Source organism: Gadus macrocephalus, chromosome 12 (assembly GCF_031168955.1).
Source record: "Gadus macrocephalus chromosome 12, ASM3116895v1".
NCBI classification, from domain to species: Eukaryota; Metazoa; Chordata; class Actinopteri; order Gadiformes; family Gadidae; genus Gadus; species Gadus macrocephalus.
The window spans coordinates 2,631,075-2,646,426 of record NC_082393.1 but is presented as its reverse complement, the minus strand read 5'-3'; the positions used below and the strand labels follow the sequence as shown (position 1 = coordinate 2,646,426).

Here is a 15,352-nt window from a genome sequence, read left to right as displayed (position 1 = left end):
ATCCGCGCCCGGCAGATTTAAACAGCAAACACTGTTTCGGTTTGAGGCCGTGAAGCTAGCTAGGTAGGTCAGACTCACAACAAAGACCTCACCAGTTCGTTTGAATTCGTCCAGATCTTCCTGGACGTCCATCGCTGGAGGGTTTTTAATGCTCTTGGATCGCTCAGTTTGTGGCGAAGAAAATGAGGCTGAGGTCTCGACGCCCGGTTGTCGACCCGCAGAAGAGGAAGAACGACGAGGAGCGCTGCTCCAGAGCCAACAGAAGGTCGCAGCTGACCCGCACTAAAGAGCCCACTCCGAGGAAGATCATAACCGTACGTTCACACCGTGTACTACCATGTAATACTGTATCATACGATACTACTAGGGGCCATGTAGTCGGCTTGGCTGGCTGGTCGTTGGCCCGCCGGGTAGCCGAGGAGCTAGCTCCAGCTACACAGCGGCTAATGCTAATTTAAACACAATTGCATTTATATTGACATTTAGGGCATTCAGCAGACGCTTTGGTCCAAAGCGACTTAGAATAAGTACATTTGGAAGAAGAAAGAAAAACGTCAATAAATCGCTGTCGGTACAGTAAGGATGTTCTTAGAAACAAGTGTCAACCACCATTCCTTTAGTATGCTGCTGCCACTTATATCCAGAAATAAATAAGAAATGTTACCCTGGTCCGACTGGTATTAAAGTGGTCTCGTGTTAAGCCTTGTGATTTTGCTATGATGAATTAATGCACACCCAAATCAATGGTTGGAGTAGATGTTTGACTTCTGTTGAGGTTTTGAGTATAGGGTTAGTGACGTTACAAGATATGATCTGACCCATTATTCTTTTGAAGCAGTTGGGTGTCACCGGTTTAGTAGGGGATGGGCAGAATGCTAAAGCCCAGTTCAGACCAAAGATTTGCCTTGCAACTCGCATCTCCTTGCGACTTCTTGCGACGAGACGGGCTGCGACGTTCAACTGGGCAGTTCACACTGGCTGCCTGCAACGCGCTGCAACGGGCGGCGACGGTGGGTGGTTTCCCTAGCAACTGTGAACGCTCTGGCACAGCTGAGAGCCGCCACAGCATCAGCATAATTTGCGTAGGTTAGATTTGCGATTAGTTAGGTTTGAGATTAGTTTTGTTTTTATTTTGCTTAAGAGTAGGCTAGTGTTAGTGTGTTTTGTCATTCTCCACTACATCTGCATCGGAGTAAATAGCTGGAGCTTACAGTTAGTTTTTAGATTACCCGTTGTTGGATACATTGCATTTTCCCTTAGTTGAATTTCAGTTTGATCTGTCTTTGTTTAGGCATGGCATGGCAAGGCAAATTTATTTGTATAGCACTTTTCATACACAAGGCCTTCACATATAAACGTTGTCATACAATATAATAGATAAGTAAAAGAAAACATATGCAAAGAAATGGGACTCCAACCCAGATTCTAGGACTCTAACCCAGACAGAAAAGGGTCTCAAACCCTAATCCTTTCTCTCTGGTATCAGATCATGTATCTTTCTGGTAAAAATAGAAAATAAAGGGAAAGTTAAAAAGGCATTTTAGTAAGTAAAATAGAAAGTGCAATGTATTTAAGATCAGATCAACAGTCTCTCTGGAACCCACGTCGGGACTCCAACCCGACCTAAAGGAACTTGGTACTTTCTCTGGGACTCCAACCCGGATTCTAGTAACTCTAACCATGAACCAAAGGCCTTATTCTGGGACTCCAACCCAGACAGACGTCGGGACTCTAATCCAGACAGAACTCGGGTCTTTCCTTTCTCTGGGACTCCAACCCAGATTCTAGGACTCTAACCCAGACAGAAAAGGGTCTCAAACCCTAATCCTTTCTCTCTGGTATCAGATCATGTATCTTTCTGGTAAAAATAGAAAATAAAGGGAAAGTTAAAATGGCATTTTAGTAAGTAAAATAGAAAGTGCAATGTATTTAAGATCAGATCAACAGTCTCTCTGGAACCCACGTCGGGACTCCAACCCGACCTAAAGGAACTTGGTCCTTTCTCTGGGACTCCAACACAGATTCTAGGACTCTAACCCAGACAGAACTTGGGTCTCCCTTATCCTTTCTCTCTGGTATCAGATCATGTATCTTTCTGGTAATAAATAGAAAATAAAGGGAAAGTTAAAAAGGCATTTTAGTAAAATAAAGGCAAAGTAAAAAAAAAAGAAAAGAAGCTTTTTAGAAATTGCAAGGTATTTAAGATTTAGCAGAAAGCTAAAGCAAACATAGAAGTCTTCAATCTTGTTTTAAAGGTGCTCAGAGTTGGGGCAAGTCTTAAATCCTCAGGGAGTTTATTCAAGCTATTTGTTGCATACTAAATCCTGCTTTCCCATGTTTCATGTTTACTCTTGGGGTAATGAGCAGATTGGTCTCAGAAGATCTTAGTGTTCTAGAAGGCTTATGTAGTGGAAGCATATCAGTTAAATATTTTGGGCCTAAACCATGTAGAGATTTATAGGTTAGCAACATGATTTTAAAATCAATTCTCTGACCTACAGCAATGTAACGATTTAAGCAGTTACATTTTCAAGCAGTGGAGGGAAACACAACATTAGGTTTTGAATAACTGGATGTAAAGGCGTCTTATTTTTTGGAAACGTGACCAATTTATGGTCTTAACTCTAGTAAGGCTGTGACGTACAAGTTGTTCTGTGCTGTGATTGGCTGAAGAGAAATAGCTAAATCGCCGCGTTTTAAAACTGGACCATGCGATTTGACGTGTTCAATCTCTGGCGACTCCTTGCAACGACCAGTTCACACCGCCCCTGTGACGTTCTAAAACCGTCTCGTTGCAAGGCGAATCTTTGGTCTGAGCTGGGCTTAAGCCCAGCTCAGGGCTTAAGGCTTAAGTAAAGGCTTCACGTAAGGGTTACAGGACGTTCTCTGCACCCCGGTTTGGGACGGCGCGGCAGGGGGGGGCGGATTATGTGTCGTAGGGGGGTCAAAGCAGTAGTAGGTCACGTCACTGGGCCTGTGAACTCTCCGTAGGGTTCACGTAGAAAACTTTGTTTTCAAGTCCTTATCACGTCTGGCAATCAGCCAATACCTTTACAGCAACAATCATAAGACGTTTTACTGGCGTTTATTGTAATGTAGCAGGCTAGTACTTTAATGATGTCCATAAACTGTCCCATACACGCAAGTTGTTAACCCTAGATCAGCCGTATTTACACCTTTTTAGCCTGTCCTTTTATGATTCATTTGTAGTCTTTATATACCGTCGTCCTGAATGTGACTTGACTTTCAAAGTTGATGGGTAATTGAAAACGAAGAGCTCAGCACACGTTGTCCCACGGAGTTGATGAGCGTCCACTTGGTAACGATCCGGTCTCTTGTGTTTCTCCCTGCAGCTCGCCTGCGAGGTGACGGTTGACGCATGCAGCCCCGTCGGCGTCGACGCCGGTAGCCCCGAGGTGATTGATTCGGTCCGCCGCGAGGGGGTCGATCCGGTCTGCCCCGGGTCCGACGATGAGGTTCCCATGGCCACGAGGCGGCCCCGAGGGAGGAAGCGAGCCATCGCCGTCGAGGACGTCGGCGCACGAGGCAAAGGTGGGGGGCCCTCCGGGCGGTTCGCTACGGAGCACCTCCCACAGCGGTCATAGGGCACCTCAACGCTCACCGACGTTTTTCTCCCTCTCTCTTTCCTTTGTCCGGTATGATGGCTCCAGAGCCGGGCTTCACCACGCCCGTCAGACCGCTCACCCAGCGCTGCCTGTCGCTGATGAAGCCAGAGCGGAGCCGGCCCCGGAGCTCCGCGTCCGGGAGCTTCTACTCGCCCCTGTCCCGTTTCCTCACGCCCAGCAAAGAGAGTGAGTGGCCCCAAACGCACAAGGGCCCCCCCAGAGACACCGATTGCTTTTACACACGGATGAACCCGTCTCAATACAACAACACAGACGTTCCTCTTTGTTCCTGTCAGCTTTTGTGTTCGAATTGAAAGAAGATAGACTTCCATCAGCCCTATTTAGTATAGTACAATATAGGAAAATTGAATGCACCGTAATAATATAAATACTGTGAAAACTAATTGTTGCCGGGATGTGTACGGTAAGGAACACCGTTCTTACTGGCACAGTATTCATATCCCATGACAAAACACCCCCATCAATAAAGAGGAGGAGGAGGAACGGTTGACTGATTACATTTAGAAAATACACGTCACCGATTCGTATCAGCGAAGAGGACAAATGCAGGACCATACAGTTGAACAGAATAGCGAAAAAATACACTTCCAACTAGGCTTACCAACAGAGACAAGCATTTAAACAAGCATGAGATGGGTTTAAGTAATCCAAGCCTCTTGTGACTCACGTTTTTTTGAGCACGCTTACGTGCATAAGGAGTGGACACAGTGTGCAGTAAGCGTGGCAATGTTAGAGGTTTTTAAATGTGTTGTTGTTTTTGTGGTGGTGGTGTTCTTGCGTGTTTTAATGGGGTTGTGTTGGTGTTGTTTTAATGTTTAATTGATTGTGTTGTGGTTTTAATGGAGTTGTGTTGGTGTTCTAATGTGTTTGAATGGGGTTGTGTTGGTGGTGTGCTCTAATGTGTTTAATTGCGTTGTGCTGTTTTAATGGTGTTGGTGTTTTAATGGCGTTGTGTAGGTGATTTAATGGTGTTGTGTTGGTGTTTTAATGGTGTTGTGTTGGTGTTTTAATGGTGTTGTGTTGGTGTTTTAATGGTGTTGTGTAGGTGATTTAATGGCGTTGTGTAGGTGATTTAATGGTGTTGTGTAGGTGATTTAATGGCGTTGTGTAGGTGATTTAATGGCGTTGTGTAGGTGATTTAATGGCGTTGTGTAAGTGATTTAATGGCGTTGTGTAGGTGATTTAATGGCGTTGTGTAGGTGATTTAATGGCGTTGTGTAGGTTTTTTAATGGCGTTGTGTAGGTTTTTTAATGGCGTTGTGTAGGTGATTTAATGGCGTTGTGTAGGTTTTTTAATGGCGTTGTGTAGGTGATTTAATGGCGTTGTGTAAGTGATTTAATGGCGTTGTGTAGGTGATTTAATGGCGTTGTGTAGGTGATTTAATGGCGTTGTGTAGGTGATTTAATGGCGTTGTGTAGGTTTTTTAATGGTGTTGTGTAAGTGATTTAATGGCGTTGTGTAGGTGATTTAATGGCGTTGTGTAAGTGATTTAATGGCGTTGTGTAGGTGATTTAATGGCGTTGTGTAGGTGATTTAATGGCGTTGTGTAGGTGATTTAATGGCGTTGTGTAAGTGATTTAATGGCGTTGTGTAGGTGATTTAATGGCGTTGTGTAGGTGATTTAATGGCGTTGTGTAGGTTTTTTAATGGCGTTGTGTAGGTTTTTTAATGGCGTTGTGTAGGTGATTTAATGGTGTTGTGTTGGTGATTTAATGGCGTTGTGTAGGTGATTTAATGGCGTTGTGTAGGTGATTTAATGGCGTTGTGTAAGTGATTTAATGGCGTTGTGTAGGTGATTTAATGGCGTTGTGTAGGTGATTTAATGGCGTTGTGTAGGTTTTTTAATGGTGTTGTGTAAGTGATTTAATGGCGTTGTGTAGGTGATTTAATGGCGTTGTGTAAGTGATTTAATGGCGTTGTGTAGGTGATTTAATGGCGTTGTGTAGGTGATTTAATGGCGTTGTGTAGGTTTTTTAATGGCGTTGTGTAGGTGATTTAATGGCGTTGTGTAGGTGTTTTAATGGTGTTGTGTAGGTGATTTAATGGCGTTGTGTAGGTGTTTTAATGGTGTTGTGTAGGTGATTTAATGGCGTTGTGTAGGTGATTTAATGGTGTTGTGTAGGTGATTTAATGGCGTTGTGTAAGTGATTTAATGGCGTTGTGTAGGTGATTTAATGGCGTTGTGTAGGTGATTTAATGGCGTTGTGTAGGGGATTTAATGGCGTTGTGTAAGTGATTTAATGGCGTTGTGTAGATGATTTAATGGCGTTGTGTAGGGGATTTAATGGCGTTGTGTAGGGGATTTAATGGCGTTGTGTAGGGGATTTAATGGCGTTGTGTAGGTGTTTTATTGGCGTTGTGTGTTGGCGGCGGTGTGTGTGCAGACAGCAGCAGTCCCAGTGAGGACCGGGACATCGTGATGAGTCCAGAGCGCTTCGTGTTCGGCTACGGGGCCATGGGTCCGCTGGCCGGGGAGGAGGACGCCGAAGACGTCTTCAGCCCGTGAGTCTGGTTCTCCATCTCCTGGGTAGACCGGTCGTAGGCCCGTGATGGGTTCTCTGGTCGGAGAGAAGGGCAGTGAGTTCTGCATCTGCTGGCAGCTTTACCCGAATCAAATCCCTGTAAAGGTTTGCTCGTATAGAAAGTTAAAGGCTATTAGTGATAATAAAAGGTAAGCAGGACTACAGGCCTGATTCTTAAGAATATTGTTTTGTCGTTGATTTGTATCACAAATGTATTCTCTAAAGTAAAGATGTCGCATAGTAGAAAACTTGCAAAGGAGCAGCTGGACTTTATCATTATACATGCAGTGTATCGTCAGATCAAATGATTGACTTTGTATTTTATGGACAGCCACGTTTTTACCTCTCCTCTTCCTCCTCCCAGCTTCACCTTCATCAAGAACATCCCAGCCCGCTCGGAACAGTACAAGCCCAGCCTCCGCGACATCCCCCCCAAGATGAGGAGCACGCCCAACGGCACCTTAGTGCTGGACCTGGTCGGTCTCCCTCACACCCAACCACCGCCCAATCCCCTTCCTCAACACGCACACACTCTACTAAGACACACACGCTCACTACACTGAGAGGGAGGGACACACACACACACACTATACTAAGACACACACACGCTCACTACACTGAGAGGGAGGGACACACACACACACTATACTAAGACACACACACGCTCACTATACTGAGAGAGAGAGAGAGACACACACACACACACACACTATACTGAGAGAGACACACTATACTGAGAGAAACACACTATACTGAGAGACACACTATACTGAGAGACACGCACACAGACACACACAGACTCATTATACTGAGAGAGAGAGAGAGACACGCACACACTATAAGCTCCTAACTTGTGGATTCAGGAGAAAGCTCTGGTTAATAATTGTCACCGTGGTCTTGAGAAGGAATTTGAGGAACTGGTTTAGGGCTTAAGAATCGTTTCCTCGTTGAAGCGATGTTTCCAGCAGCCATGGCGATGGGCCTTTGATGCCCTTGGGAGATTTCTGGGTGGCTGAGATTAAATTCTTGGCACGGCTTCACAGCAACAGGTGTCTGGTTTCCCCGGCAACAAGGGGTCCCAAGTCCATTAAATAATGATGACAGCCAGATGTTGTCTGGGTATCCTTATTGGTCCCATTACGACCTGTGAATCTGTTGCACGAGGCCTTGAGTGAGACTCCAAATCGTATCGCCGTGTTTACAGTTCGGTCATTTAGCAGAGATTTATATACGAGGCGTTTTCTGTAAATCCAAAATGTAACGTTAATGAAGGTGCATGTTTAGGTAGGGCTTAGACGTTTGGGTTGAAACATTTTAACTAGGAACAAGTAATGCACTCAAGGCTATCTCATAGCCGCTGCGTAGAAGATCCTGCTTGCGTTTTAATTACTAGAACACGGCAAATTTGGAAGATGGCAACTGGTAGTAACACTTTTTATAGGGGAGCCATTTGTGTATGTCCATCCACCTGCCCGCCAACGCACAGTGAATATAATTTAATAACATAGTAATATTTTATTATAATATCTATGAATGTTTGTCTGCAGGATGAGACGCTCCTCTTCAGCTCGCTGAATGTGATCGAGAACGCAGACTGTACCTTCAACACCACCTTCCAGGACCACCAGTACAAGGTGGGCATCGACTGTAAATGTAGATCTAACACCATTTTTAACTCTGTCGGTGTCCTTGTTGCTTGATTTGATGGAACCCTTTGGGCGCAGGGAACAAAGGGTTTCGTATCATCGCAGTACTTGAAAATATGAATACAAAATGAAGTGAAATGGGCTGGATGTATTCAATCAAATGAAGAACAATAGAAATGCTATTGGCAAGTTATCCAATCTGACGTATCAGATGGTTGTTTTGAAAACACTACCGCCTGGTCCATAACTATCTACACAATTGGGGCATTTGGCAGACGCTTTTATCCAAAGCAACTTACATCGGTTAATACACACATTGACACACCGACGTCAGGAGCAGTTAGGGTTCAGTGTTTTGCTCAGGGACACATCGACACAGCTGGGGATCGAAGTAGCAACCTTTCGGTTACAAGACAACCGCTCTACCTCCTGAGCTAAGCAGACCCACACGGTGCTGAGAGGTCTAGCCCTTCGACTGAGCCCTAGCAGCAGTAAGGGGAGGACCCCCATGGTTCTGATACCGTCTCTCCCTCTCCACAGGTCTACGTGGTGCTCCGTCCGCACGTCAAGGACTTCCTAAAAGCGATGGCCAAAGTCTACGAGGTATGGGCTCACTTTTAAACATCTGTTTTGTGCAAGGACTTACAACATACATGTCGTCCCAGCCTGTGAGGCAGGGTCACCTTTAAGAGTGTGCAGTTAACCGGCAAGAGGTTTGGCGGTTTCGCAAGCTATCTAGCGTACGTGGTGTACTGTCTTATTGTTGTCGGGTCATGAGGCGGGTTAGCATAGCACCAAGTTAGCATAGCATCGGTTTAGCATAGCCCCGGGTTAACACGACGCAGCATAGCATTGGGTTGTCATTGCACACAGTCAGGGCCTGACGGGGTGTTTCAGGCTTTCGGACCAAAAAAACTCAACCTTTCCGTGTGTGCAGATGTTCGTTTACACGTCTGCCAAGAAGGCGTACGCAGAGAAGCTGCTGGACATTCTGGACCCTCAGAGGAAACTGTTTCGGTACGTCAGTCACAAGAACCCCCCCCCCCCTTTCATCAGCACCCCGCTGGATGTGTTCTGCGTTCAGGGGTTTATGCAAACGTCTCCGTTGGCTTCTCGGGACATTTGTCGTAAACACAACCTTGGTCCAAATGCGGTGTTTTTTTTTTGGGTCTCAAGTGCTTTCCCAGTACTACTACGGATGTTTTGCCTCTGGCTCCTCAGAGTCAAGGTTGAACCATGACACACAACCCGACTGTCCAAACTCCAAATCCACCCTGTGTGTGTGCAGTGTCCACATCTCGTGTGTGTGTGTGTGGGGGGGGGTTAACCTGGCGTTGTCTCCCTTCCCTCGGCCCCTGAAGCCATCGGCTGTACCAGGAGCATTGCACCTGCGTGATGGGCCACTACATCAAGGACCTCAACATGCTGGAGCGGGACCCCAGCAAGACGGTGATCCTGGACAACGCTCCCCACACCTACCCCTACCAAGTGAGTACCCTCCACACACCGCCTCCCTTAACTAGTTCGGGGGTAAGTAGGGGTGCACCGATTCCACTTTTTCTCAGACCAAGTGCAAGCACTTCATTCGGTTACTCGCCGATGCCGAGATATACGTAGCGATGTGAAATAGGAGTCCGGGAATCGTACTCCTCGGACGTGGGTATTTAATAAATCGCTGCTGAGACGGAGCTTAACCATCCACCCGCCAAAGCCGTATAAGATAAGTTTCCAGAAAGCTCAGATTTCTCCTGGACGCTGAAGTCGACTTCATTTCGGTTCATTTTCCATCAAGCCTTTTTTTCTTCCAAGTCTCCAGAACCGACGGGAAAGCGGTTGGCTTTTGTCCTCGCCGTACGTGTCCTATATCCACTCTGGTTGTAGTTTACACCCGTCAGCGGTGGATGTGTTGCCCCCCACCCCCCCCCCCCCCCCCATGGAGACCATTCTGGGTGGGGTTGGCGCGTTGCCATTGGTGCACGGTGCTGACACAGAGCATGTGAACCTCCACATGCCTATTGGCTGTGATGATGATGATGATGATGATGACGACGACGAGGAGGCGGGGCAGACGGGCGGCAGTAAGTAATGTCTCCTGGGACGGCTTCTCTTCCAGCTGATGAACACGGTTCCCATCAAGAGCTGGAGCGGGGAGCAGGACGACCGCGAGCTGCAGAGGCTGGTCCACTACATGGAGAAGCTGTCGTCAGCGGTGAGTCCTGTCGCCGCGGTCGGGCCACCAAGGGTCCTACCACTGTTTATGATCCTTTTTTATTGATTTTAATCAACAAATCTCTGCAGGTCGACTTCCGGGACGTTCTGAAGAGACGGAAGGACCACATCCATCGGCTGTTGTCCGAAGACTGAGGGGGGAGACGACCCCCAGCGTTGTTTGGCTGCGTTACCACGACAACGCGCCCCCCCCCCCCCCCCCCCCCCCCCCCCCCCTCGCACAGAGACGACGCGTCCGCTTGCGTTGCCGTGGCAACGGGTCTCACTCGCCCGGACAGACACGGACCCGGATCCGCTGTGTTCCCATGGCAGCAGCTTTCAGAAGACCTCAAACTTGCGGCGTTGCTCACTGTTACCGTGGCGACTCTGTCTGAGGACTTGAGTTCGGGGTCACATGCTTCACCGTGACACAACACCTACTTCTGTCCCCTCTGCTTACTGCAGTCACTCCTCTCCGCTTGAACCTCGTAAAACCAACATTATTCAATGATACAATCACCCGCCTTATCTGTGCGGTGACTCGGACCATAACTTGAAATTGTGCGATAATTTGTCACCTGTCAACTGCCGTTTCACGTGCACCCTTTTCCACCAGCTAACAGTGAACCACCAATGTGTAAATAATTATTCAACCACAACCTTGAAATACCCTGTTTAAATTAATTTGTTGATTTTGCCGGCAAACTGAATGCTCTTGTGTATAAAATGTACCATTGTTGTATACAAAATATTAAAATCCTTGAGAAATTTTATGCAAATCAATTTGGTATTATTATTATAAGCTTCAATGGTGGGAGCAGCAGGCCTTTCCTTTTCTTTCTTTTTCATACCGGCCAACCAGCCGTCTGCCTCCCAAGGCTGCAGTGAAACCCAACCCTCTCATCAGCCTGCCCCTCACTTCACCACGGCACATGTGCCTGCAAGAACAAAGCGCGCTATTGTCGCAGCCGCCCCGATTATCTTACCCCTGTTTCTAAACCTGGTCCAGACTGCTATACAGAAACCACCTACAGGCAACTACAAGGCAGCTCCTGGCTGCTCACTCCTCTCCACCGCTGCTAAAACAACGAGGCAGGGCATCAAGAACCTCCAATTACTCTCTCTCTCCGAACCTCCCCCCTCCCCTCACTCTAAACATGAGCCAGGTCTCTCGAAGTTCCACCAACTGTCCGTCTCCCGCAAAAAAAAACCTCAATCTGAACCATTCTAGAAGATTAATAACTATTGTCCGGGCCCTACTCCCTCTACTCTATTATCGGACGACAATGGGGGACCGGGCAGCAAACAATGTACGATCGACCCAGCGCTGTTTCCAGGGGACTCGGGGGAAGGAGAGGTTTGGAGAGGTTTCTCCTTGTGAAATCCCTGGTGCTAGACGGACCCAGTCCGGCCCCCTCCCCACCCCCTCCCCTCCCCTGGCGTGGGGTGGTGTGTGTATCCGCTCCGGGTTGATGTGCTCCATATGGTCCGGGACTGCGCGGTACCCGGAGTGGCTGGGGGGGCGGGGCCACTGCGTAGTATTTGGTCCTGGTTGAAATTTGATTCAGAAGTTGAGAGGACTGCAGGACCCAAAGCGAGCGAGGGGGGAGGGAGACGCACACACACACACACACACGCACATACACACACACACAGGTCGACCGGACGCTATTTTACTGCAATAATAAAAGAAGCAAAGACGGACCCAGCCATCGCTACAGTCTGAGAGGTAAGACTTTGGGATGATCCCGGTGGACTGGTGCTGATTTTAAAAGCAGTTTTTTTTAATAAAGCTTATCTGTAATCTATGCTAGATTTGTTTTGTCTGGACCAATACTTTTGGTCAATGCGATAACCATGCATGTGTGTGTGGTGGCAGAATAGAAAACTACAACGTGATCAATACATGGCGATGGATTGTGCGTTTCTTTTGTAGGCTGGCTTCTCACATCGACACATCCTCTACTTTGTCTGTGTAGCCTCAAGGCATATTGTAAGACTATCTTAAATCTAATCCTCAAAGCGTCCGTTTGTCTTTATAATGGGATTAGGGATCGATAGGCTACATGGTGTTTCCATCTGCAGCTGAACTGGTCCAGGTCCGGGCTTTAGTTGGGTTTCTCTGCTGACTTGAGTCCACGCACATTGCCTGTTGCGTGTTTTCTCTTTCACTGTGTTTTTTTTTACCTCCATCGTGCATCCAATTCTTATCCTTGCTCATTTATCACGGGCAGAACCAGCGTCCATGCAAATGCACTTTTCGTTATCAACGTTGCTGCGTATCGTAGGCCACAGATATTGTAAAGTCTAATACAGCCTTTACTTTAAGACGTGCGTGGTTCAGACGTGCACGTTGTGCGTGTGTCTGTTAAGTGGATGGCGTGCCCGCGCCTCGAGCACGCCAGATCCCCCCCGCCCCCAAAGTCAACCCCCAGATGTTGGGACCCCGTCATGGCGGGACGGGCCGGTCGCATAAACCTCACTTAGCTTGTGTTTTAATGTATTTCTGTGTAATGCACAATATGATAGTATGATAGGACTCTGGGTTGAAAGCAAACGCTTTGATGTACTTTTTTTTTCTTTCTTTTTTTACCATAACGTGATCAGGCATTACGTGTGTCAATAAAATGTGTGATATTATCATTGTTTTTATCGTTACTCGTTAGAAGTAATTTACATTCATATTTAGGGTAGGCCTATATAGCAGACGCTTTTATCCAAAGTAATTTTGGAATCCTTGGAGACCTTTTTTATTGTATTGTATTTACTTGTTATCATACTCGATAAACCCAAAAACCAAATCGTCTTCACGCCTACAGACCGTGCGACCATGAGCTCCACGGGGCGTCCGTCTGCTCACCCGCAGGACGGGGCAGAGATCGACAGCGTCAAGGAGTCCATCAGTGACATCATCAACCAGCTGCAGGACATCGACCCGGCGCGGCTCTCCTTCTCCCCCTTCCTGGACCTGGACACCCAGATCTCGCTGGCGCCCGTGTCGGACAGCCCCGAGTCCTCGGTGGAGGAGCTCCACTCCTCACCCCACTCCGTGACCGGGTCGCAGCGGTCACTGGAACCCGGGACCGGACCCTCAGCCGATACGCACAGAGGTGGGTTACTAGGGTAGTGTTTCTTCCAAGCGCACTTTTAGGGGGGCCACTTGTGTTGGGGGTTTGTTTATATTATACTAAAATGATTTTTTTTTTTAAAAATGGCGTTTGTTTGTTTTAAACCTTTTGTTTGTGTTGATTGGGTAGAATGGGGTTAACCTAACCATAACCCTAAAAAAACCTAATAACAATAAGAATAAGAATAATAATTTAAAAAAGAGTAAACAAAAGGACTTGGAAATGACGTGCCAGTGCACCCAGGGTCATTTCGACCAACAAAACCTGAATAATATACAAAACCTAGCCCTAACCCTAAGACAACAAAATAGTTAAAAAGGGCAGCGTTGTATAATGACTTTACGGAATTTGCTGACTGATAAAAAATGGCAGATGTGTTCTAAATGAAATCATGAGATTTGGTATTTACATCCCTAACCATAAAGAACAAAGCATTAAAGCACTCGTTCCCGCAGTGCGCACAGGAAGCCATGCCAGCCATGTTTTGAATACCCTGATTTGAATGCGCTGCTCAGACGTTTGTGTTTGCGTCCAATTCCAGACGACGACAGCCGGCCAGACGACAGCGGGACGACGCGTCGGGAACAGGGAGTACCGGAGGGGGGGGGGGATCTTTCCAGCGCCGTTGCCACGACGGCGCACACTTTGGAAGACGCCTCGGAAAACCGCGTCGTCGCTTCCTCCCCCCCCTCCCCTTCCCCCCCCTCCGCCCCCCTCGCCGAAGACCTCCCCAACGGGACGGACCCGGCGCGGCGGGCCCGCCAACCCCCGCCCCCCCTCCGCCCGCACCCCCGCCCCCAGCACCCCCCCCCCCGCCGGCGAGGGCCGCCCCCTGCTCGACGCGGCCCCCGACACCGTGGAGCTGGCCGTCTGGACGGAGTCGGGGGGGCGCGGCCAGGGCTGCGACGAGGTCGTCGTGGCGACGGACGCGTTGCCGCCGGGAGGCCGGCGCTGCTGCCGCCGGGGGGGCCGGGCCCCCGCCCTGGGCGCCGCCGTGGCCTCGCTGGTGTGCGCCGCGGGGATCCTCTATGCACTCTATTTCCACGTCCCCCTCAAGGCCCCGCGCTGCCCCGACCTGGGCAGCCGCCTCGTCTTCACCCTGGGCTGCTGCCTGGTGGCCTCCCTGCCCGTCCTGCTAGGTAGGTATGGAGGTCTGGGGGGCTGGGGGGACTGGGGGTCTATGGGTCTGGGGGTCTGAGGGTCTGAAGGTCTTGGTGTCTGGGGGCTTGGGGACTGGGGGTCTATGGGTCTGGGGGTCTGAGGGTCTGAAGGTCTTGGTGTCTGGGGGCTTGGGGACTGGGGGTCTATGGGTCTGGGGGTCTGAGGGTCTGAAGGTCTTGGTGTCTGGGGGCTTGGGGACTGGGGGTCTATGGGGTCTGGGGGTCAGACTAGGCTGGTCCCGTCCCTCACAACAAACCAAACAACTCCCTCTGCTCGCCGATTATAATAAAAACAGCTTTTTATTTGGGAGGATTGAAGAGGTTCAGGTCGTCTAGTCGTCTTAAGTCCAGGAATGCGGAATGAGTCTGGTGTTTTGAGGTTTTGTCTGTTTTTTAATTTGATTTGGTTTTCTGGAACCCAAAGCTTTGGTGGATTCACTGAGCTTCTGGAGGGGAAGCCATGCTTCCTCTTCCTGTCTGTAGCCTTAAAAGGAGACAGGAGATAGAGACAGAGGGACAGACATGGGGGAGACGGAAGGAGGGAGACAGGGCTCCTCTCCCGGTCTGCGTCCCGGTCGTCTCCCAGGGTTTACTGGCGTCCCGACCGGGAAGGCCAGGAGGTGCACACAGGAGTACGGCCCAGTGTGACCCAGTTAATTCAGTCTAAGAATGCCACAGTTGACAGCTTAATATGGAAAATAAATTCACGCTGTTTATCAGAAAGACCGAAGCTTTGCGTGTGAGTGTGTGTGTGTTAATGTGTTTAGGGGGGGGGGGGGGGCAATCTTCCAAAAATAGAAAATCCACTTCATGCCTATTCCCAATATCATCTGGAGCGAGGCTGTCGGCAGCGTTTAGGCCGTTCCAGCAGTGTGAGGTCCAATCGATTCGTGGAAAGAACCGACGCCTGGCGTTCCGTTCAGGAAGCTGTCTAACCGTCTCCCCTCTCTCCCCCTCTCTCCCCCCCCTCTCCCTTCCCCTTCAGCGATGCTCTCCGGCTGGGTCTGCCAGTTCTGCAGCGGCTCTCTGGAGGGGCCCGT

General features: G+C 48.7%; 2 protein-coding genes across 2 annotated transcripts; both read left to right on the top strand.

The window, feature by feature from the left end:
• On the top strand, window positions 1-10,792 carry ctdspl3 (CTD (carboxy-terminal domain, RNA polymerase II, polypeptide A) small phosphatase like 3). Its single transcript, XM_060067122.1, has 11 exons — window positions 1-314; window positions 3,354-3,552; window positions 3,672-3,812; window positions 6,033-6,150; window positions 6,535-6,646; window positions 7,718-7,804; window positions 8,357-8,419; window positions 8,754-8,833; window positions 9,178-9,304; window positions 9,930-10,025; window positions 10,115-10,792. Exons 1-11 carry the CDS (start codon window positions 183-185, stop codon window positions 10,178-10,180), a joined length of 1,221 nt encoding a protein of 406 aa, XP_059923105.1. The 5' UTR covers window positions 1-182; the 3' UTR covers window positions 10,181-10,792.
• A 142-nt stretch (window positions 10,793-10,934) lies between these two features.
• Window positions 10,935-15,350, top strand: LOC132469515 (transmembrane protein 79-like; the record flags this gene model as incomplete). Its single annotated transcript, XM_060067507.1, is given in 5 exon segments — window positions 10,935-11,753; window positions 12,844-13,134; window positions 13,694-13,959; window positions 13,961-14,291; window positions 15,298-15,350. Coding segments are annotated over 4 exon segments (930 nt in total), but the record flags the coding sequence as incomplete, so codon positions are not given.
• Window positions 15,351-15,352: the final 2 nt, after the last annotated feature.